The sequence below is a fragment of the Curcuma longa genome, chromosome 16 (genome assembly GCF_044706935.1).
Source record: "Curcuma longa cultivar G26 ecotype Majalengka, Jawa Barat chromosome 16, ITB_CL_G26_1.1, whole genome shotgun sequence".
Lineage (NCBI taxonomy): Eukaryota > Viridiplantae > Streptophyta > Magnoliopsida > Zingiberales > Zingiberaceae > Curcuma > Curcuma longa.
In genome coordinates, this window is record NC_133876.1 from 8,551,295 (window position 1) to 8,575,495 (window position 24,201).

A 24,201-nucleotide genomic window follows, 5' to 3' on the forward strand; every position below is an offset into this window, starting at 1 on the left:
GACAGGTCCCATCAACGACGCGGTTGGACTCTATTTTTTTTTTCTTTTTCAGATTCTCAAAACTAATCCGTAAATAAATAGCATTTTATCAAAAACACGTTGTTGATTAAAAAAAAATCTGCTATTCTTACCAAATTACGCTCTAATTTTCTCCAATAAACTAATTTGATAACTTACATAATTTAAAAAAATTACATTAGAAAAACTTTTTATAAATTAATTTTTGTAATATTGTATATTCGAGTTTTTTAATTTAAAATAATTGAATGATGACGACGATGAAGATGACGACAACGACGAACGCGGCTTCGCCCGTCAGGCCGTCACCAGTTGCTTTTAAAAGCTTCATCCCGACCATTTGCTTCCAATCCACCTCCCAACTCGCTTCTTCCAACGAGAGCAGCCTTCAGCAATCCGCATGGCAGAGAACTGCTCGGTGCTCGATCTGTGGGCGCGCCGCTCGGACTCGGCCTGGATCAGCGAGGTCTCCGCTCGCGAGAACGCCGCCGTCACCAGAGCGCTCCAGATGTCCCTCTCGGACACCACTACCACCACCTCCTCCTCCTCCTCCTCCTCCACCGATACCATATCCTCGCCTCCGATCCCGTATCGTGTGATCCCTTCCTCGCCGACTCCCTCGGATGCTTCCGCCGGAGACGCGTCTCTTCGCCGCAGCGCCGCCCTCGGACCCTCGGCGGCCGGGAGGGTCTCCAAGAGGAAGCAGGCGGCCACGACCTACATCAAGGTGGATCTGGAGAACTTCCGGGAGATGGTGCAGCGGGCGACAGGAGTCCAGGGAGACTGGAAGCCTTCGGAGTCGGCGGTGGAGTCGGAACCTGTGCGGCCCGCGGCGGCGGCCCTGCAGCAGATCTGCCTGCCGACGCTCGACACGTCGGCGATTCTGCTGGGAAAAAGCGCGGTGGAAATCGCAGCGGAAGGCGGCGGCTTCGTCGGGCACCCACCACCGACGCCGGCGGCGGAGATGCCCGTCTTCGATCTCGACTCCCTCCTCATCACGGCGTTCCCGATCCTTGATTCGTGGGGCATCTTATGACGCGTGTTCATGGGAACGAAGAATCGACGGCTGAGATCGTTCTCTTTTTTCTTTTTGAAAAATAAATAAATAAATAAATATTAGATGAATATTAAGCCTGTTCGCTGCAAGTTTAGTAAAGAGCATACAGAGATTTTCTTTCTCCACCGAAATTAAAACAATGATTTTAAATACGTATAACAAAAAAAACACACACATTTAAAAACAAGCATTTTATCAGAGCAGCACGTGTATCACACACAGTTGACTGCAAAAACAGTACGAACTGTGTGGGCCCCATCCGACCATGTTATGGAGCCGTATATATATCCCTTGCTTGCTCCCTGGGCCTCAAAAGTGACCGCATAAGAAGCCTTGACCCCCCTCCTCGAGAAGGCCAGCCTCGCAGGCGAGACCTTGACCGCGACCCCAGGTGGGGCCTCCACAGCAGCAGTGTAGGTTGCGTTCGCGGGCCCCACATTGGTCACCGTCCTGCTTACCGTCTGCTTGCTCTGTAGCTTGGCGATGGAGATGGAAGGGTAGTTCATGTCGGAGATGAGGTCCGGAGAGGCGGCGCCATGGGGACAGCTGAAGTTGCTCCCTGAGATTGATCTCACGGCTTGGTCCTTGTAGCCGTAGCGGCAGAGGAAGAGGAGGTAATCTTCTGTGGCGGTGTCGAAGACTAAGCCCGGACTGAGGGCTCTGAGGGGACTCATTTCGCCTGCTCCCATGTCATGGAAGCTTGCACTGGCTACTTTGTGATTCGTCAGTGGCCTGCCGAGATTGTTGGTGACCGTGGCTGCAGTAGAAGAAGAACTCGAATTTGAGATTGAAAAGGGGGCGGAAACACACTGGAATAGATGATGATTAGGTTTACCAGTCGTCATCAGCGCTGATCTTATCGCTGAAGGAGACCACCTCGGATGAGCGGATTTTACGAAGGCACCCGCACCGGCGACGTGAGGGCAGGCCATCGAGGTTCCTGATTTGATGGCGAATTTCGATGGTTCTCGCCCTGTCGGAATTGTTCCTGTATCAGATATCGGGATCGCCGCGGCGACAATGCTGACGCCTGGAGCCATTATATCAGGCTGTTCCGAAAGAGAAAGAACAAAGATGAAGATGGATGTTGATTAATCAATCGATTTGAAGCAAAGAGAAGGAGATCCTTGAACCTTAAGAATGGCTTCTGTGAGTCCTCCAGGACCCCTCGAAGAGAAATATGCCACGACTGGCGCAGGTTTGATCTCCTTGGCTTCCTCCGATGGCAGAATCACAGCAGAAGGCTTTCTGCATTCACCATGAAAAGCCACTGTGAGCTTCGACAATACCAGTTTATCGCACAAGTATTTCTTCGATCTAGAAAACTTCTTACTTGGTCGAGTTTAAGTACTTCAGAATCTGAAGTCCGACATCGCTCCCTACCTCTGCGAATGGAAAGCTGCCAGAATCAAAAGGAACTCCTTTCTCCTCGTCATCGATCAGTATCAGACCTTTAGCCCCAGCTCCTTCAGCGACCGACTTCTTTACTCGTCTCGTTAGGGTTGGATCAGTGTCGACGCACACAAGAATTTTGCCAGAGGCTTTTCCCTCGTCAATCGATCCAGGATAGCAATTGCTACGTACCAAATTTGTACACAAACAGACACAGGTAAAGGTTTTGCATGCATTCAGTATCAACCTGTACAAAAGGGTGCGTACCTTGCTTCTGATACTGGAGTATTCTCGGCTGCTGCATCTCCAGCAAACATCAGCGAATATGATTCTGAACGAGTAAGATTCGAGAAATTTATGGCAGACCCCTGAGAACATCAGTGATCTGTATCATGATACTATTCTCTCTAGATTGTCTGTATCATAACATTATACCTCAAGCAAACTTCCATCTCCAAGAAGGATCGTCGACTGGAAAGTCCTGTCGATGCTGGAAGCTCCCACAGTAAAGATCCAGGGAGCTGAATTGACCACTGTGTATGGATCCGGTCCGTCATTTCCGGCGGAGCAGACGACCAGAACGCCCCTTTGATTGGCATGGAACGCACCGATGGCGATGGGGTCGCTGAGGAAATCCGTCTGGAACACGGAGCTCATTCCTATCGATATCGAGATTACGTCGACGCCGTCATGGACTGCGTCGTCGATCGCCTTCAGCACGGCGGAGCTAGCGCATCCGCCCAGCGAGCACGCCCTGTAGACGGCGAGCCTGCTCGAGGGAGAACCTCCCTTGGCTACTCCCTGAGCAAGGCCGTAGTAGCTAGCGTTCAGCACCACCGAGCCCGCGGCAGTGGAGGCTGTGTGCGTTCCGTGGCCCACGGAATCCCTCGCTGAGCCAGAGGCATTTGGCTTGTCTGTGTGAGCTTGGCCGGAGTAGTATCTTGCACCGATCAGCTTCCTTTACGAACAAATAGTCTTCAGATGGTCGATAGCTATCAAAGATTATGTGCAAACCCCCTCTCTTCACTGAGTACCTGTTGCAGTCTGATCTTTTGAAGTCAGTTGCTTCCATGCAGGTGCCTTTCCACCTCGAAGGGATCTCCCCCATCCCAGCGTCACTGAAGCTGGGTGATTCCGGCCATATTCCTTCCATGGAAAGAGAGCTCTTTCTTAGAACATTTTAGAATTCAGTAGCAATTTGAAAGAGATGAAGTACCAGTATCGATGATGCCAATTATCACATCATTAGAAGCTTTGTGTTGGAGCCTCTCTGCTCCAACGCCGGATTCTGCCTCCAAGAAGTCCCAAGAGCGTGTGGTGTGGAGTTGAAGAGTCCGGTCTCGGAAAACCGACACCACCTCTTTGTTGTCTGGTTGAAGGAATGCACACAAGATCTTAGTCCCATGCACTTGAATTAGTCAGTAAAGCATTGCTAAAATAGGCACAATTGAGTTCTACTGAAGCAACCAGATAGTAAAGCAGCTTCTTCTTCAGTAAGCATGGCTGAGAATCCCTTGAATGCATGGTGGTAACTTTGAACCAGAGACATTCTTCCTTTCTCCGCGCTGCGATGAGATTGACATCGAGTTTCGGTTATATTTTGGTCACACATTGCTCCAAAAATGATGTGTATGTTACAATTACCTTGGAAGAACAGAGGATAACATCTGCAAGTGAGATGCTTGTGAAGCTTCTTGGTCACCACCTTCAAGTATGCCCCCCATGTAAACAACATAAGGCTGATATATAGGAAACAAATTCAGATATCCATCAAAACAAGAAAATTTGTAAAGCATGGAACAAAGCTGTTATTTGTTTATGTTCAGTGTAATCTAATTTTGTTGGTTGGAAAAATAACCACAGCTAATTTCATACTTGGGGGGCCTTCTTCGAAAGAACACCACCGGCCGAAAGAGAAGTGAGAACGAGGAAGACAAACTTCAAACATTTCGCCATTAGAGGACTACTTGGTGGCACAAGGGAAGGAGCTAGTGGCCTATTTATAGGAAAGCCTGTTGGAGCTTTGCATCAATGCAATTTGTTTCATGTGCATCACCCAAACCTTTTTAGTTGATGGATGCTCTTTCAAACTGGATTACTTTTGCTGATGCGTTTCCCCGCGGTTACGAATCGATGAGGATGGTTAACCTGAAAAATAGTCATATAGCTGAATCTGAAATTTCCTTTTCATGGACTATAGGATGAAAGTTCTCTTCTTGAAAATGCGGACAGATTTCTTTTAGATTTAAGCATGAACATTTGGCTCATGATTTCAACACCATTACGGTATTAAAAACGAGAATTTGAGCCAAGTATGTAAAGCTCAAGTGTCAAGAACACTCATCAATGCCTCACATGACTAAAGTAGAAGCTAAGTTGCATATATTCTTGGTGGTCCTTTTCAAGGCTGTCTAGATCTGATTCTTCACTTATACTGACATCAAAAATATGCAGAAATATATATTAACTGAAACCAGATTACTGAATTAAGCTCACTAATCATTGCTGAAGGATAAATCTGTTCCTTGGTTTAGGTATCTCAAGTATAGTGAAAGCTATATTAAGTGGCACATGAAGCAGTGTTCCTACTGAGGCTAGTGAATGGTTAAGGTGTTGTACAAGAAAGGCAGGAGTCCCTCATAAGTAAGGAATTGTTTCCTTATGAAGAATGGATTGTTTTTTTTCTATGTGATCTTTATGTTTGCATATAATGCTATGCGCAAAGCTAGTCGACAAGATGGACTAAAGAATAATTTCACATGGTTAAAAAAAACAGTTGTGTTTTTTTTCCTTGCTCTACACATTGTCTATGTTTGGCTCCATGCTAGGTAAAGCTAAGCAAATGCAGTGTAAAAATTAGAGCTGAGTATTCGGTTAAAATCGAACCAAACCAAATTAATCAAAATTGAATCGAACTGAATTTTTTTAAACTAATCGAACCGACCGATTTTTTAAATAAAAACCGAACAAACCGAACTAATAAAAGACTTATCAATTCAATTTTTGACCAAATTAATCGAAATAATTGAATTATTTAAATATTATAAAAAATTTATCAATTAATTAGTTAAGGTCGTTAATTCAATTTATTCATTAATTCGATAATCAAACAAGAAATTTTAAAATCAAACCGAATTAACCAAATTAATCGATTTTTTTAGAAAAAAAATAATTGAAATTCTAAAATAATCGAACCAAATTTTTAATTTAATCGAATTTTTACTCACCCCTAATAAAAACCATCCTGCATGATATATTTGACATATAACAAGCAAAGTATCTTCCAAGACTATTATTTGTGCATGATTTATATAATTAACTCTCATCAAGTCGACAGGAATATAAATACCAAAGAGCGCATAAAAGCAGCTTTATAGAAACAAAAGTTCAACTTGGTTGAACAACCAACGACGCAGGCAGAAAAAAGAATATATAGTCTCACAACTACAGAATTCGAAAAAATGATTGCTTAGGGAATACATTTTATACCTATATTTCCTCACTTGGCCATCATGACCTTAACAAATTCCTCATAGTTAATCTGACCGTCTCCATCAACGTCGGCTTCACGAATCATTTCGTCAACCTCCTCGTCGGTAAGCTTCTCTCCCAGGTTAGTCATCACATGACGAAGTTCAGCTGCTGAGATGAAGCCATTCTGGTCCTTGTCAAATACACGGAAAGCTTCCTTCAACTCTTCCTCTGAATCTGTATCCTTCATCTTGCGGGCCATCAAATTAAGAAACTCTGGAAAATCAATCGTACCATTGCCATCTGCATCAACCTCATTTATCATATCTTGTAATTCAGCCTCAGTTGGGTTCTGACCCAAGGAACGCATCACCGTCCCAAGTTCCTTAGTGGTGATGCTACCTGTTTGAAAATCATAATTCCACAGAATGAATTGCATATTTAGAAATTGAATATATCATGTTTTTAGGTCTTGATGAATCTGAATATATCATTTGCAAGCATTTGGACTCATGAAACAAGAATTTAACAACAACCTTTTGTTACCAATTCCAACTAAAACAAACTTACTATTCTGAGAAGAATACGCCAGGTGTTCAATTGATAGTAAGTAGATAATACTTAAATTTAGCATAAACAAATTAGCAGACTAGTGACTATCAACTTTATCTGGAACATCAAAAACATTGCAATTAAGCCAGAATAAAACAGTGTTTCTCAATGAGAAATAAGACAAGAAGTTCAAATAAACAATTTTTGTTCTGACAAACAAAACAGCAAATTTCTTGAGAATTTTATTGACTTATTTCCTGTTTCAACTCCATCCTAGTTCTTTTTTCTCAGAAAAGGAAATACCACCAGTAATATATTAACAAGAGATCAGCAAACAAAGAGCCTTAATTACAAGGTATAACTCGGAATATGCCAGGACCAATGTTTCACACCCTAATTATGTCTGATTGGGAATAGATCATGTATTTGCCAGAGTTTCCATCATAACTAACATAGTTTCTTTTGTCAAAACAAGAAATTTGACAGTTGCTACCATTCAATATTCAGTTATTCACTTGCAATCATTGTACAAATAAAAATGCCTATGATCATTACAAGAACTCATTTACCTTCAAATCAGATGTAACACAGAAAAGAAGATGAGATATGTTGCCCATAAATGTATTTTCTACACTGCAAAATTAATTGGCTATTTCCATGTATTAAAAATACTCACACTGGACCATTGTAAATCCCACTTTTGAGCTCCTTCACATGTAGGGCACTCTAGGAGTGAAAATGTTGCGCTAGGTATCTCTCCCATAGATCAATCTGATAGGCAAATCACCTCACTAGCCAGAATCTAACTTGAATTTAATCCCCATTTTCTTTTTCCTTTTCCACCTAAATCCCATCATTTCTATTTCTCAATCAATCAATGATGTTTTGTTATTTCTTAAGTTAGATTAGTTACCATTTCTTTTAAATTATTAGGAAATGGGCAACTATGTATATTTGATGTTCTTATCACTCTTCCATAGACAGGCGAGGGATTGGGCTAGTCCAAGCCCAACATATGAATTGACATAATTAGGTTTATGCTTTTCTTGAAACTATTGACCATTTCTATTTTATTAGGAAATGGAAAACTCTATATATTTGATGTTCTTATCACTATCACTCATGTGGGCTATCACCTAGGCTAGTTCAAGCCCAAAACATGAATTGACTTAATTAGTCTTATACTTTTCTTGAAACTATTGACACCAGCAAGACACAAACATGATCTTAATTCTCAAAAACATATTAAGTAACCATATCAAGTTTGATTCTATGGTCATTTATCCAAAAGCTTAAGCTATTGGCCAAATATATTACTCATTTACTCTATTCTCAACTAGTCAACAATACTAAATAATAGATGATCACAGATTTCCATCTTCACATATGAAGATATAAGATATGAAGAAAAGAAAAATACTAAAGCATATAAATCACATATGCATGGATCAATAATCCTGATAACAAAATTGATCAAATTATAGTGAATATGGAAAAAAACTATTTTCATTTTTTGTACTTCATCTTTATCATGTATTGTTTTCAACCACATCAGGTGTTCCCATTAGAAAGATATTAATTAGAGGATTTTACATTCGGAAACATTTACATATAAAATGCAAGAGAAAAACAAATAAGAATGTTGAAGGTTAATATCGGAGTTCCGAAAAAAATCTCTCGAAGAACAAATTCCACACAAGTTAGAGACGCAATGCCAACAACCAGATCTAGGCATAAGCGACGAGAAAGGAAATGAGGTATAGGGGATCAGACCGTCGCCGTCCTTGTCGAACAAGCTGAATGCCTCCTTGAACTCTGCGATCTGGTTGTCGGTGAGCTTGTCGGCCATGGCTCCTACGGGATTGCTCGATTGATCACGCGGTGGAAAGGCAGAGAGGAAGAGAAGACGAAGGCGAGAGGGCGATGAAATGGAGCCGCGGACGGACGAGAGCGTTTTCTGCCGTCGACTTCGCTGTTTTAGGCAGGGCAACACGTGTCAATTACGTGATTAATTGCATAAATAAATAAATAAATAGCCGTTAGTTATCGGCACTATATATAGATATATGGCTATATAATAAATAAATAAAGATGAATGGTTTATTAAAAAATAAAAAAATATCCCTAAAATAATATCTCACTTATAATATTTAAAATAACTTTAATATTCCATTTTAGAAGTAATTTTTATTATATATTTAAAAGACACAAGAGTTAAAGCATATTAAAGAGGTAAAATAGAGTATTTTTTAATATTATTTTGAAAAATATTCTTTTAACCATATAAATAAATAAGAGTTTTTTATATTTATTTTATTTTTCTAACTCTAATTTAATATCTTTTGAAATATTACAGATATTATTTTACAGGTAGACTCTTTTATTAAAAAAAATAGATCTATTATATACATCAATAAACTCTCTTAAAATCGATCCCATAAATATAGAAAGAGGTTTATTCAAGTACACAAACGTTAAACGTATGACAGGATCAATCTTAGATCATCCTCTTTTGAAAATCAATCCATGATCATCACATCAGTAATATCATATGTTCACCGTCTATGCTACGCTACGCCCTCGAAGTACAAATAGACCCTTTTATTTATCAACCACAGCACCATCACTAGCAAGCATAAACTTCCTATCCCACAAACAAAAAAAAAGCTTATTAATTAATCCTGTCCAGCCACTGAATATTTCATATCCTCTGCATTAAATATGACTGTTTTACATGAATCGCTCGCGTTTCTCGTCAGATGATTCAAAGTAAAAATGAACCGAATACAAGAGTGCGTGGCCAAGACTAGAAAAAGCCTGACTCAAAATTATTATCGTAATGAATGAAAGAAAGAGCAGACCATCAAACAACGTAACTCTTCCACTTTTCGAACGCTCAAGACAAATCTATTCCATGAAGTGAGCTGGCCTGGGACAAATTTACTGAGAAGAATCAGACTGTGAGTGAAATATTTTCGATCACGTTCTTCACCATCAGACTGTGTTGGCTATAAGAATTTTATGATACCACTAAACTCTATATATGCAGGAATATCACTAATTTCTGTCCATCAATAAGTGAAAATAGCTAATCTTATTTCATCAGGATTGTCTATGGTTGTTGGAGGAACTCCTCCAACACTTTATTGGATGAGAACTTCAAACCAAGTTTGAGACAGTGTTGCATACAATTATCACATCAGTTACAGTTCTAGGGCACTCCAGCTTGGCAATAATCTGTTCCTAGCTAGTTCATTTTATAAATTTTGATATTTGTCATCAAAAGCATCGTCATTGCAATCAAAGTCAAGTTTGTTTCACTAGATGGAGTCAGCTAATATGAATCTTATTCTTCTATTGAATTTTACGGAATGCTATATTACTAGGTTTGTGATACATATCAGTTGGCAAATCAGATTCAAACGTTAATCTTAGCTTATTATGGCACCACCAGCTTGGGCAGCCATCACATGCTACCATTTCAACTGAATCCTTACGTTTTCCATTCATCAAAGTAGGGTTCAATTTACCAATTTAGTATTTTCAAATCTAACCTAATCATTAAATTAAAAATAATTTTAAAAATTAATTAGCCAGTTAAATAGATTTAAGAATTAATAATATAACTTTTTTTTTATTTCTGATATATTTATATATGTATATTGCTTCAATTTAGTTTTATTGATTAGTTTACCATTGTCCAAAACTGAATTGAATTAATTGGTTTTTTAGAAAAAAAAAATTCTGAAATAACGGTTTTAAATTTTAAATTCAATCATTCGATCATTTTATTCGGTTTAACTAAATGTTTATTCACTCTTATCTTGGATTGTATTAGAAATTTCTCAGCTCACTAGAACGATGGGCCAACCCGCTTCACTTGTCAGAATATTTAATGAGCTCAAATATTTTTTAATTAAAATTTTTAATTTTTTAAATTGATTAATTTCAAAAATTATTTATTTAATCTTATATAAATTTTTCATCATTCATCCGTGTAAATTCAAGAAGTATTGATCATCTATAATCAATTTCACTCATCGCTACAGAAGGTCAGTACAAATTAAAATGAATGTAAATTTGTTAATAAATTTTATTCAAACTCATTAGTATGCTCTTTTGTAAATACTAAAAGGATATTCATTTTGAGTATTTGTATTAACTACAATAAAAAATAAGAGACTGTTATTTTTTAGAGAAACCATTAACTACAATAAAAATTTAATTAATTTATGCAAAATAATAATGCATTTTGACTTTTTTTGGGTAAAAATGAAAAATGCCTTTTATTTTTTCTATTTTTCAAAGAATAGTTTTAATTAATGTTAAAATAATTTAATTGATATTAAAATTATTTTAGTAAAAAAACTTTAAAATTTTTTAATTAATTAATTTGTATGTTATTCTAGTTTTAACTAAATTAAAATAATGTTAATAAAGTTAGAAGAATAATTTTAAGTAACTTTAAATTAATGTAATAATTATGGTAAAATAATCAATATTAAAGTAGTTTTAATCAGTTACTTAGAAATCAAATTATGTTGTAGTAATTTATTATTTAATATTGAAGCATTTTAATGCATGCCCTTTTATATTTTTCAATATGGAATATTATTTTAACAGTACAAAAAAAAATAAAGGACACTTTTTTTTTAATTTTGTTATATTTATTTACGTATTTATGGCAAATACGCGGAGCCCAAAAATCCACTGTCTCCATTCCGATTTATAAAGCGTTCGCGTCCGTGCGTAGCAGCAGCGTATTAGGAGAGAAAGAAAAGCGATCGGCTTCGCTCGTCCCCTCACCCAATTCCCGTTCCTTCAAAACCCTACCTTTGCCTTTCCCAGCCTTCCATCGCGCCTCCTGTCTTCGTCTCCGCCCTGCGTCAGCTGGACTTCGCTCCGATTCGTCGCCGTAGGTTCGTCCGCTCAGTTTTTTTTTTCGGCGTTCGGTTGTTCTATAGTATTTTACGGATTTGATCTAGATGTGGACGATTGTGATTGTTATTTGTTTATTTGGTGATCTATGTATTGGTTCCCGATGGGAGATGTGATTGTTAGTCGATGTGTATATCTCTCGGCTGATTTGCTCGGGAGGAGGATCCGGCGGGCTGACTTCGGATGATATTTTAATTTGCGGGATTCCCATTTCGCTGGCGTCGCATTTTTTTGTTGGATCGCGCGGATTCGATGGGCTTCCGTACGATGGAATCTTCCGACATTTTTCTTAGGATTCCTTGTTGCATCCGTTTGATTCGCTGGGTCGTTTATGATGATTGTGTGCATTTGGATCTTCCTCTGCCTGAGGACCATTTATCTTGCTATTGATGGAAGATAGACCTATGTGCCAAATGATTAAGCTTGAGATCGCGGCAGAATAGTTTGGGGTTATTATTATTATTATAAAAAAATCCCGTAATATTTTTCTCTTTTGAATCACTATGTGATTTAACAAACAGTTAGCGTGCATGATAGATTTATCATAGTGTCTGTGTGCGAGATCTGCTATCTGATAATCTGGTTCATCTTATCGGCCATCTAAATTGGAGTCGAAGATTAGATATTGACTGTCGTGTCTTTTGCCTAGTAATTGTGAGATTTTATATTTTTTCCATCTCGTGATGAACATTGACCCAAGAGCTGCAACCAATCTTCCACATCAATGTGTTTCTCAAATCAGAAACTTGATATTATCTCTTGCTTTCAATATGAGTCAATAGAGCGGCATTAGCATATTCCATATCTGATTATTTATTATACTAGGTAGTCCATAGAACAAATTGAATTTGATACATCCAATGCAACTCTTGGCTGAGACCCTTCCTGAATCTCAGTTTCTTAAAATCTTGGTGTTTAGGTGCATGCATATGCAATGCGACATTCATATCATCAACTACTCATCAGCTAGTTAGCTATTGAAATTTACTCATTAAATCTTATGGCATATGCAATATACAAATGTCTATGCTAAAATTTATATCATCAAGCAATCATATTTTTTTTCATTTTATATGTACAAATATATCTGTTAAAATTTATATTATCAATTAACCATATTTTTTCATTTTATATTTCAGCCAACTAATTGCTTCCTTTCCTATTGCATTAAGTTAATCTTAACTGAAACATGTCTCATTCTTATTTTGTTATTAAAGATATTAAATTAGGTTGGGCTAATTAATTAACTTTATTTTGGGCCAGTTTAAAAATAAAAGGTGATATATGGCTATATCTGCAATGTGATGTGGATGAATCATTGCATACACATATGAATTGTATGGATTGCTTTCTAAAACAATGCATGATCATAAATATCTCAGTAGATTTGTAGTTGCTCAATTGATCTACTGATCCATATTCCGGTAGATTGACTAATGTTTGACCATCCCTCTTGTTTGGCTTAGATTGGTAGATAGTGAATATTGTATGTGAAATGATTCAACAAATTATGCATTACGACATATTGCTCATGAACATTCTGTAGGCTAAAGTTATAGTGTTGCCAAATTATGCATTTGGCAAAATCACTAGTTTCAGCATTTTCTGATGTTCTAAGCAGTAACTTAGGTGCTACCTCAATCAAAGCAAAGTTCTCATATTTTAAGATTTTTGGTAGATTCTTTGTGGTCACGGATTCAAGTCGTGGAAATAGCCTCTTGTGATGTAGGATAAGGTTGTGTACAAAGATCCAATATGATCCGACCCTTCCCCGGGACCCCACATTGGCAGAAGCTTTGTGCACTGAATTGTCCTTTAGGTAGATTCATTGTATTTCTTTGATAAATAGTAGGACTATGGAAATGCAAACTAGGCAATGATATGATTATTATAAGCATGCTATGACTCTTTAATCATATTTGTTATACGAATAAAAATTAAACAATATCTTGTATAGGAGACAACTAACAATGACATGTGAAATTCATAGCAGGCAAGTATTATTCAAAGAATAAGAATTTATTCTTTGTTACTGAATTGTGTTTGTCTCAACTATTTGTGTCTTTCCTTCTGTTAATCATCCAATCAAGTAAATCCAACTTAACACTAAGAGCGGATGGAGTTGCAAGCAAGGCTGTCTTGATCAACATCCTACTTAGGAACAGGCTTAAGTTCATAGGTGCAAATTGTAGATTTGAATTTACTGTCAATATAGTATATTCATATAAACATTTAAACACTATAATTCTAATATCATGAAGCATAAATAAAATTACTCATATAGCAAATATCTGAAAAATATATTGCAAATTTTAAAGTATTCTATCTTTATATAACTAGTAATAACTTCTATAAGATGAATCATAACTATTATATGAATTATTATATGGATAATTCATGATTCTGTAAATTATGGTATATGAACGCATAGCTAATTCCTGTAAAGTTTATTGGAAGTTTGTTAGATTTTAAAGAATAAGTCATCTTGTCAATTATGCTAACCAACGACGATATCATATTCCATGATTTATGGAATATTTTTCAGCCTAAGTTTTAGGGATACATGGTTACAAAATCATCTTTTCCCACAAGTTCTTATGTAGTAACCGTATGTGAGCGTAGAATTAGATATTCATAAAATCCTAGCTTATTTTGGATCCTACTTGGATGTTGATCACTTAGGTATGCTTAGATTATAAGATCTAAAGGTTCTGATTGTAATCTTGACCACCAAGGTTGACAGAAACATTGCAGAGTAATTTTGTTAAAGATAGTAGCATCAAAAAAGAAAATATTTTATGGAGCGATTTGAAGTGGAAAGAGTTAAGGGGAGCATTATATGATCTAGAACAGAAAAACAAAATGTGAATTCTAGAAGACAAGGGTTATTGTGAAACACTTATTGCAAAAGCCATTATTGGTTGTTGTGGTCACCTAGTTTCCATCTCAGTTAATAAAAGAAGCTACCACATGTGTTGTAAACTTGTAACCCTTAAAAAGAAAAGATTATTATGGAACTGTTTTTCTAAAACTATATTTGGTGTTTATGGTTACCTGGTTTCCAACTTATGGCGTGCGCTGGAACACTATCATTCTTATTGTTATTGTATCAGGTTTCTTGCTTCTATACTAAATAGAGTAATAGGTACTTCTATGTTCTTCTAACTATGGTAGTCATTTAAGTGTGGAAATTGGAATTTATTTCTTAGGGTTTGCCTAGAAACATACACATAGGATGCCACACGCTTGCCCAATGCTTCTCATTAGGTACCTACTTCTTGTGCCTCGTTTGAAGGAACAATCTCCATGGACAGTACGAGGGAGCTAGGTTTCATGATTGATCCAAGCATCATTCCCCTTTTCTTGTTATTGGTTCTAATGGCACATTGTTACATCATCAAAAAAAGTGAGGACCTTTGTGTATTATTAATGCAATCTGGTTGCAATAAAAAAAAATACAATATTAGCATGACTTGATGTCCTTAAACACACAAATTGAAATTCCATAGCATCCAATTTGGGATAAGTAGTTTGTAACACGAAAACAAAAGATGTAGTGCTACAGCTATTCATTGTATTGTTGCTACTAATCTAAGGTTGAAGTACTTGTTGTATGTGCATCACAGGAAAGTCTAAATTATAGACATTGAAGGAGTCTGAAAACCAAGATTTGTACATATTTTAGTGATGAAGTTCTATTCTTCATAGCCTACCTTTTGGAATGCTCAGGAATCAGTAAAAAAACTTGACCTTTATTGGTTTAGAAGGTTTGAGTTGGATCGTTTGATCAACCAAACATTCATGACCTGTGAGATAGAGATTCTTAATTTGGACCAATAAATAAGGTCCTTATTATCAATTAACAAGGATTTATCTGTTAGTGCAGTCTATAAAGAAATGTTTGTTGCTCTCATTGATCTAGTGCATTGCAGACAGTGCCCAAACTCAAATTGGTATAATGTCTCATTTGCCCACTGATTCAACCTGCAGATATGTTCCTATAATTGTGGTTTGCAAATGCCTTAACGGACTCATGGGACATATCTCTGTTGTATTTGTGGTGTCAACTTAGCCTTCCTGTTCATTTAGGCATGTGCCTGACCTTATTGTGCTTGTGGACTGGTATTGTGTGTTTTTACTTATTGACAGAATTCAGTATACGTGACACTGCTCTGAGGCTTGCATTGGAGAAAAATGCCTTCAAGTTGTGGTTGACAATATTTGAAGCTGGTCTCTGACCCACAGATTTGAGTCCTTCAACACCACATTGAGGTTCATATTGTGAGTTAATGCTCCCTTTGTAGGACCTTAGTTGCTAGGGCTGATGAGGATATTTGCATTCCATGACCCTCAAATTGGTTATGATGTTACTCTATGAACTCCTTGCATCCTTCGACTTGATGCTGGTTGATGAGTTTGTAACCCTCTACTTGCTTCTTGAAAGTTGATCCAGAGTCTTGTAGCACCTCAGTAATTGAGAAAACAAAATAATCATTGATCAGAAGTTGCTTTATGTACATAAACTTTTGTTGTTTGAACCACTACGAGTAAATTCCTATGGAACAATAGGAAGATTAAGCAAAAGGATTTAGGTGACCTGATTGTCATACTATTCATTTTATGATCTTCTCTATTACTTGCAGTGTGGCGAGATGAGTCCTTGGTACTTCTTTGCTTTATTTCTGTTTATGTTTCTGTGCTAGTGTCATAACACTAAGCGACTTATCCATTTAATGGAGATCTTGTCAATTAATATTTTTAATGTTTTCATGCAGGAAAGTTGCTGTTAAGAGAGTGAGAAATGTCACCGGCTTCTAAATCTAAGGCAATGGAGAAATTGTCTGCAAAGACAGTCAAGGAACAAGGCAAAGTCTCTTCGAAGCCTGTTTTGTCTGTTAACCATGGAAATGGTGTCCCGTCAAGTGGTTACAATCCAGATTCAGGCACATTCCACAATTTCGATTTGACAAGCTCTGTTTCTATGCCAGGCCAAAACAGTGGACGTTTTGGAACCATGGATGAAACAGAGGATCATTCTGTTAGTACCACTGGTGATTCTGGAGAAGATGAACAAAAGGAGAAAACCAATAGTAATGGACCTCGCATTGAATCTATACCTGGCTGTGACACAGACAAGCGGGAGAAGATTCGACAGAAAAATGAGAGAAAGCATCAACGGCAGAAGGAAAGACGCGCTCAGGAGCTACATGAGCGCTGTAGTGGGTACCTCATGTCTAGAAAACTGGAGATGCTTGCTCAGAAAATTGTAGCCATGGGGTTCTCTTCTGAGGAGGCAACAATGGCTCTTATACAAAATGAAGGACGCGTCGAAGAGTCCATTTCATGGCTCCTTGAACTGAGCGAAGAGAGCAAGCATCATATTGCAGCGAATATAGACAGTTCTGTCAACATGAAAATCGATATAACTGCAGAGCTTGTAAAGATATCGGATTTGGAGATGAAATTTAAGTGCACGAAGCAGGAAGTGGAAAGGGCTGTAGTTGCATGCGAGGGTGACTTAGAGAAGACTGAAGAGACTTTGAAGGCACATAAGCAGGAAGTAAAGGCTGCTCCTTTGAAATTGGAAGATGCAGACGACTCTGTCACAGCAAGTGGGACTCTTGACAATAAGATGGCAATGCCTGTTCAAAGTGTGTCCGTAAGACCTCAGCTAAAGGGAGCAGTTCCAGTTGTCACTCCACAACGAAGAGAAGAACAAGATTTGAGTCATAACAAAACTTTTGCAAACGGAGCTGCAGAGTCTGTGAGTAAGAATTTGCGGTCTTCAAGAAGGATACTGCCTAAGACAGATTGGGGAAGACCCCAAGTGGTTGCTTCCATGGATAAAAGGTGGTCAAATGGTAGCTCTGCCCCATCTGCTGCATACTCTTTGCCAACCTCTCTGCAGGTAGCTGTGCCTCCAGCCAATCGGTATGCGATGACAAGTGATGAAATGAAACCTAACCTGCCATCAGTGACATTGAGGGAGCCTGTCATTGTGATGCAGCGGCCTCAGTCTCTTCATGCCAAACAAAACCCTGCATCTACAAGCCCGAACATTACCGGTACATCACCGCCGACTTCCACAGGATGGTATCCGAATGGTACATCTAGCGTCGGGTTGATAAAGGTGGAAAATGGAGGTCTCATACCGAGCTCATCTTACCTGGGTTTGCATGGTCCTACTGCCCAACAATTTATTAACCCGAATCATTTCCGACCTGCTTCTAACCCAGTGGAGCCCTTTCCAACTGGTTGGGGTGCTCCATTCAACCCCTCAAGTTCATCCACACTGTCACCTGGCATACCGTCTTCGCCTGGTCTCCTTACTAGCTTGCCTTCTGGTCTGTCTGCTTCATCCTCCGATGACTGGTGTTCCAGTGGGTCAACAACATACGACTATACCTCTATAGATTGGAGCATGGATACAGATTTCATGAAGCCATCCCTCAAGATCAACAACTTGCCTTCGACATGGTCTACCATGTTCATGGGTGGGAAAATGGTGAAGCGTACTGTGAACTCACACTCAGCGGTTATCGGCCTACAGGGTGATAGTCTTGCAACCGATGACTCATCGTACTCGTCCGGGTCATACGATTGGTCATCTCCTTTTACAGGGAAGGACCTGCTGAGCATTCCAAGACGGTATGTTACCGATTCTTCACCCTAGGAAGGTTGTAAGCTGAGAAAGAATAAAAGACAGTGGATTTGTTGCTGTTGATGTTCTTGATGCTCATGATTTAAAAACTGCATGCTTTGGTTCAAAGTTAAACGGTTGGTGGTTGTGGCGATTGAAATGCGAACGTTGTAGTAATGCATCGACTTGAAACTGATGCATTACGACATTGTTCCTTACCTTTCAGTCAGGTTCAAATTACAGTTTTTATTTTCATGAAAATTAAGAAATTTAAAAAAAAGAAGAAGCAAGAGTCAAAACAAAATACGATATTTATCATTAAGATATTATTCACGCTTAATAAATTTGAAGAGGTCAGTTTGTTTCTAGATTTTATTTTTTAAAATAAAAAATCATGAATCAAATAATGTCATGGATAAGGTTCGATGTGAGAGGCTGTCACCAGCGAAGCCTCTCTTTCCTTTTTCAAGTCTTCCTAATCTTTTGCACTCTCTCTCTCTCTGATTTTTTGCTTTGACTTTGAGATTGACTTTTCCATCCTATATAACGATTTAACGGTACAAAGGAAATAACGTCCGATATTTTCAGATCTACTTCGTGAAATGTTATAAGTCACTTACCGTTATAAATATTGATATCGCTGGGATTAGTGTGTTTATGATCTACCGTTTCTTCGTGAAATGTTATAATTCACTTACCGTTATAATATTAGTATCGCTGGGATTGACTGTTCACGCGTCTGATGCTACGCCATGGCTAGCAGTTGAGGAGGCCGTTTGTTATTAGATTCGTCCCGATTAAGAGGAGACGCGGAGAGGCTGAGAGGGAAGGGGAGGAGAAGCGACAAAGGAGGTAGACCAGGGGAATGGGGGCTTCCCAATCTGCACCGAAGGAAACCTCCATTCACGAATTCACCGTCAAGGTACTGAATCGCTTTCCGATTCCCTTCGTCGTTTGGTTCGATTGTTCTATCTTTTGGTTTTGGGGGGAAGGGGTTAATCAGGGGTTTCTTTTGTTCTTGTTCAGGATGGCATCGGCAAGGACGTGAATTTAGGGATTTACAAGGGCAAGGTCCTTCTCGTCGTTAACGTCGCCTCCAAATGGTGCCACGTTCTTATCATCATAACATTTTTAAGTTTCTTGGGATCATGATCTACTTTTTTTTTAAGCCTTCTTTTTTTTTGATAATTTGTGGGGAGACCTGATATCTTTATTCTGTTTTTTTTTACAGCGGGTTCACAAATACCAACTACACGCAGTTGACGGAACTATATAACAAGTATAAAGGAAAAGGTATGTTTTCGTATTCCTATCAAAAGCTTCTTTTCATGGAGTGATTGACATAATGATGAATAATTTTTAGTGAAAGTTCTATCTTTTTGTAAGTCTTAGAAGTTTAATTAATATCCGAGCTAATACACTTTACAACTGTACATTGAAATTAAAAGTTGAAAGGAAAAAAGGACTAAAGGAGAGAACTTTTAGATCTTGCCCACTGTATGTGTGCTAAGCAATCAAAGAGACAAACAATAGTCTCTAAGTCCTGCATGCATGAACATGTTGCATAATGTTTATCTTAGAACTTTGGTACTGACAAATACTAAGAATTTGGTAGAATGATGGAAGAGTTTAATGGTGAAAAGAAAACCAAGACAATTTTCTTTTACTCAGGGATAAAACTAAGAAATAATAACATGGTTGATTAAGTGATTTTTAGGTTAAACAACTTATTTGATGACACTTCTTCAAAGACATCCAATAAAAATCTTATTCAAAGGCATTAGTCAGTGAATCTTTTTAATTTAGTGAGGTCAAATATTCATTGTTAGTTCATGGAGAGACTAGAAATGATTATAATGGCTAATTGATATCCTAGCAACAATATACTTGGGAGTTATTGAGTTCGCTAATTAACTCCAACAATCATACATCATTATTTTCCACTCTAATTTTATCACTATTAGCCTTTCTAGACTTTGCCCCTATGTCTTCAGTTATCTATCCTCTTGTTGGGCTAGGTTCATAGCTGGACATTTTTTTGTTATTTCTTATGAATGGAAATTATTTTGCAAGCCTGCTATCAAACTTTTTGTTCAACGTTAAGTTGGAATGGATGTTGAACAATGATAACATCGACTGTTGATTATTACAAAATAGTTGTAATAATGGATCATGTTAGGAAAAAGACTCAGTCTATCTGGAAGGTAAATTGAGAAATTTGTAGTAAATATTTGCCACCAACTTATCACCTTGATTTTGTTTTTGAAACTCGAAAGTTGTGTTGTGTGCAGGTAATGATCAAATGATGTAATGTTGTAAGAATTTGTTGATAGACACACATTCTCGGTGTAGGACAAGTTGCTCCTGGCTTTTCATACACATAATTAATTCTTTTTCAAGTTCAATTCTATTGGAAAATGAACATGGTTTTGAATATTTTAATTATTTTTACAATTAACTTCTGTGAAATATATTATTATTCATACAAATAAATAACATTTTCTGGGAGCAATGTGCTTACTTATTTGGATAGTAAAAAGGAGGAACAAAATCATTTGACTGCTTGGTGTTTAGACAATAAGAAATTTTTTGGCATTATACCTACATATTGACTATCTTGCAATATTTAATTGGTCAGTTCCTTTTCATAAATGATACAAATGAAACAAAAAAAAAATCTGATTCTTGGTGATAGTCTTTTTGCTTCCTTTGTCCTGGATAGTTGTTAAGTCATCTTAATTGTAGGGAAAATAGTGTCCATTCTCTTTTCTGAGTTATTAGTCTCAGGGTAACATGACATGCAGTTTGATTTGATTGATGTAAAAGGCTTCCTTCACTGTGTTTCTATGGCTAGTAAACCCAACCCTGTAAGCTGTTTCTTGAATGTGGATTGTGAAATTTTAAGGTTTTCATAGATTATGGTAGAATACTCTTTCCTTATTTTCCTATTCACTGAACCAAGTTTTTATATGTCCAGATTTTGAGATTTTAGCATTTCCATGCAATCAGTTCTTGGGACAAGAACCTTGGGATGATCAGAAAATACAGGAGTTTGCTTGTACAAGGTTCAAAGCTGATTATCCAATTCTTCATAAGGTAAAGTTTTATAGTTGTAGGATTGTTATTTGTGTACTTATAAACCATTGTGGCATTGCAGTCTATTAAAAAAAAAATAGTTTTAGTATGACTTCAGTTTAATACAACTAATAGACACATAGGAAAACCTGTTAAGGAAGTATCATCTTTAGCTTTATAAAAAGAATTATTTTGCCAAGAATCTTTGCGGCTACATGTGCATGGTTGAGCCCACATTTACATGTGCTTCATCACACCATATACATCCAACATGCATTTGCATTGCATATTATTTCTTGTCAATTTGACTCATTTGAACCAACTTAGCGTAATAATTGCATGTTTGATTTGCACCAATTATTAGTAGTGATGAAATGAGAAAAGAAGGGATCTCTTGATTAAGGGAGATGCAATGCTCGTGAAGGAACAGGTATCTGATGGTTTAGAGACAAAAGCCTCTAAGTACTAATAAGCAATTCCAACTATGGAAATATCCCATATCCTTTGGAGTCCATAACGGTTCAACAAGACGATTGATTTAAATGGTTTTTTTTTAAATTTAGTCAAACTTACTTCCAACTTGTTACAGTTGATTATCATGAGGGAATCATTTCAGACAATTGCTTCCACTACACCAATATGAAGTAGCATGACTGGTCTTTGTGATAATAATGGGTCCAGCTTGTGGTTGTAATATCAAGAAATTCAAAAGGACGGGTTCAATCTTAGAAATGTATTTTTTTCTCACTTCAATAGCTTTTCATCTACATAGGTTGTATGAACCATTTGAAATGTATGTATCCAATTTGCATCAAACAAAAGATGGAATTTACAGTTCTTTAAACTATCAAAATTCTTGGTAACTCATCCCATCCTTTAGGTGAGAGAGCTATTATTAAGTTGGGCTTAAGCAGTTGGGCAGTGTATGAGTCTCACAAGTTTATAGGGTAGTTTTCTCATTTAAGTACTCTGTGTGTGTGTGTGAAATTCACTTCTAGTCCAATCATTGTCTTAGCCCTCTGTATTTATCACCGAAAACCACATTGAGTTTGAACATTTGCAATCAATACCTAATTCACTAAATAGAAAAAGGAACTTTTTACCATTCAATAGCTAATGTGTGTTTTGTCTGCAAACTTTTATTTTATTTTTACTGGAAATGTAAATCTAATCGATCAAGTTATTCATTCTTTCCTTTCTTTATGCATCTCTAACTACTGATCGTTAACGATAAGCTCCATATCTATATAAAAAATGTTTCCGATGCCGTTCACACAGGTCAAAGTGAACGGCCCCGCGACAGCACCACTTTACAAGTTTCTCAAGGCAAGCAAACCTGGTTTTTGCGGAAACAGAATCAAGTGGAATTTCACCAAGTTTCTGGTCGATAAGGATGGCAAGGTCCTTGCTCGCTATGGGAGTACCACTGCCCCCCTGTCCATCGTGGTATTCAAAATCATGTTCAAAGCAACCATACTGTTTATCTTTACCTTTCTCTTTTCTGATTTTCTTCTCCAATTCTTTTCAGAAAGACATTGACAAAGCACTTGGCAGCTAAAAGGACAAGTAAATATTTACTTGGGAAGCAAGAAAAGTTGAGTCTGAGACTTTAAAGGGGTGTTCTGTACTAATTTCATGTAGATATCATGTGTGCGATTCTTCAAGATTCTCAATCCGCCAAACCGAATTTCAACTTTGTTGCATAACTTTTTGTGTTTTTAATGGTCTTTTCGTGTGTGTGTGTATCCTATGTAAATATTTCATATAATGTTCTGCACCATGTTTCACCATTGTCTAAGCATGCGTATCTATGAACTAGAAGTTTATTGTTATGATTAGGGGTGTATAACGAACTGAATTGAGTTTTGATATTTGAATTTGAGTTTGAAAAATATATATGATAGTTGAATTTGATTCAAAGTTTGAAAATATTAATTATGGCTCGCTCTGTTTAAAAATGAAATTCGAGCAATAACTGGTCTTTTTTTTTATTTCATTCTCTAATAATATAATTCTTACCCTATTTAATATTCACATATATATAATGATTGAGTAAAAAGTCATTTTTTACTCATTGTAAAAGTCACATATATAATTAAGAAATATTATATCTTGAAAAAGTCATTTATAATTAATTTTATAAGTTAAATATAAACAAGCTATTCCTTTATTTTATCTTTTTTTTTTCAAAAATCTCTCTAAAACTTTAATTATTAAAGTACTTTAAAACTCTCTCCCAATCAATAATCAGGAAAAAAATGATAATCTCAGTCAGTCGCATTGACTCAATCCCTGGGGTCAAAACTGTAGTGAGTAAATTTTTTATAAAAAAAACTATAGTGGGCATCTAAATTATAAAAATAAAAATAATAAAAAGTAATACACGGATTTCCCTTGACAAAACAGTGATATGTGAAGCATCTATCTATACCTCTTTAATTAATTAGGTACCACTAAATATTCCATATAAAATATAGAAATTAAAATTAGTACCCTCTCATTTATAAGTTTTTATTTGATTTAAATGAAATTATTAGGATTTTAATATATAGATGAACGGCGGCGATGAACGGCGAAAGGTCGGTTGATCGCGCAGCGGAGTCGCGCGGGGACGTCGGGCAGGATATCAGACCTATATATATAGAGGGAAGCGTGGCGATTTTGAGGTTTGGCCGCGCGATTTGGGAGAGGCGGGATTTTGTAGGGTTTCCTTCGTTTCGGCGGCCAACGATGCAAGTGAAACTCCTCGTCAGGTCAGATGTTAGTAGGATATCATATATATATATATATATATATATATATATATATTAGTCATTAAAATAGTATTTCTGTATATAAGTGATTTGTCACACGGTAGTTAATCCATGAACTAGGCCGGAGATGAACCCGGTTCATTTCTTATGCAGCGCATAGGCCAAAGTAGGCCGGCCGGTCCGCCCGCCCGATTTGGATCTCTTAACTCTTATGCTATGTTTACTTGATAGAGTGGATGAAGAAAAGAAAGGAATCCCTAGGGAAAATAAATCCCTAGGTGAGGAGAAAGAAATCCATCGCCGCA

The 24,201-nt window shown here is 37.2% G+C and overlaps 4 protein-coding genes and 1 pseudogene across 7 annotated transcripts; 3 read left to right on the top strand and 2 right to left on the bottom strand.

The window, feature by feature from the left end:
- Positions 1–357: 357 nt before the first annotated feature.
- On the top strand, positions 358–1,200 carry LOC141848053 (uncharacterized). The gene has a single exon (XM_074736165.1). The coding sequence runs from the start codon at positions 419–421 to the stop codon at positions 1,052–1,054; it is 636 nt and encodes a 211-aa protein (XP_074592266.1). The 5' UTR covers positions 358–418; the 3' UTR covers positions 1,055–1,200.
- Positions 1,201–1,287: 87 nt separating this feature from the next.
- On the bottom strand, positions 1,288–4,514 carry LOC141848051 (CO(2)-response secreted protease-like; annotated as a pseudogene).
- Positions 4,515–5,818: 1,304 nt separating this feature from the next.
- On the bottom strand, positions 5,819–8,421 carry LOC141848054 (calmodulin-1-like). The gene is made up of 2 exons (XM_074736167.1): positions 8,264–8,421; positions 5,819–6,340 (listed from the first exon to the last, which is right to left on the bottom strand). The coding sequence occupies exons 1-2, from the start codon at positions 8,337–8,339 to the stop codon at positions 5,967–5,969; spliced, it is 450 nt and encodes a 149-aa protein (XP_074592268.1). The 5' UTR covers positions 8,340–8,421; the 3' UTR covers positions 5,819–5,966.
- A 2,844-nt stretch (positions 8,422–11,265) lies between these two features.
- Positions 11,266–18,197, top strand: LOC141848052 (uncharacterized). 4 transcript variants are annotated; one of them, XM_074736162.1, is made up of 3 exons: positions 11,266–11,409; positions 15,578–15,709; positions 16,204–18,197. In XM_074736162.1, exon 3 carries the CDS (start codon positions 16,230–16,232, stop codon positions 18,099–18,101), a length of 1,872 nt encoding a protein of 623 aa, XP_074592263.1. In that variant the 5' UTR covers positions 11,266–11,409; positions 15,578–15,709; positions 16,204–16,229; the 3' UTR covers positions 18,102–18,197. The 4 variants fall into 4 exon arrangements, with proteins under 4 accessions (XP_074592263.1, XP_074592262.1, XP_074592265.1 ...); XM_074736161.1 differs by lacking the exon at positions 15,578–15,709; XM_074736164.1 differs by lacking the exon at positions 15,578–15,709 and having other exon boundaries at positions 16,209–18,197.
- A 620-nt stretch (positions 18,198–18,817) lies between these two features.
- LOC141847577 (putative glutathione peroxidase 4) lies at positions 18,818–22,941 on the top strand. The gene is made up of 6 exons (XM_074735634.1): positions 18,818–18,990; positions 19,095–19,171; positions 19,300–19,361; positions 21,046–21,164; positions 22,422–22,589; positions 22,672–22,941. Exons 1-6 carry the CDS (start codon positions 18,934–18,936, stop codon positions 22,699–22,701), a joined length of 513 nt encoding a protein of 170 aa, XP_074591735.1. The 5' UTR covers positions 18,818–18,933; the 3' UTR covers positions 22,702–22,941.
- The last annotated feature ends 1,260 nt before the right edge of the window (positions 22,942–24,201 follow it).

Excerpts from the sequence above, each read along its gene's own strand:
- LOC141848054 (XM_074736167.1), bottom strand. The coding sequence starts at position 8,339 with ATGGCCGACAAGCTCACCGACAACCAGATCGCAGAGTTCAAGGAGGCA. Across the intron at positions 6,341-8,263 it reads GTTCGACAAGGACGGCGACG|GTAGCATCACCACTAAGGAA; the intron begins GTCTGATCCCCT and ends ATTTTCAAACAG.
- LOC141847577 (XM_074735634.1), top strand. The coding sequence starts at position 18,934 with ATGGGGGCTTCCCAATCTGCACCGAAGGAAACCTCCATTCACGAATTC. Across the intron at positions 19,172-19,299 it reads GTTAACGTCGCCTCCAAATG|CGGGTTCACAAATACCAACT; the intron begins GTGCCACGTTCT and ends TTTTTTTTACAG. Across the intron at positions 22,590-22,671 it reads CTGCCCCCCTGTCCATCGTG|AAAGACATTGACAAAGCACT; the intron begins GTATTCAAAATC and ends AATTCTTTTCAG.
- LOC141848053 (XM_074736165.1), top strand. The coding sequence starts at position 419 with ATGGCAGAGAACTGCTCGGTGCTCGATCTGTGGGCGCGCCGCTCGGAC.
- LOC141848052 (XM_074736162.1), top strand. The coding sequence starts at position 16,230 with ATGTCACCGGCTTCTAAATCTAAGGCAATGGAGAAATTGTCTGCAAAG.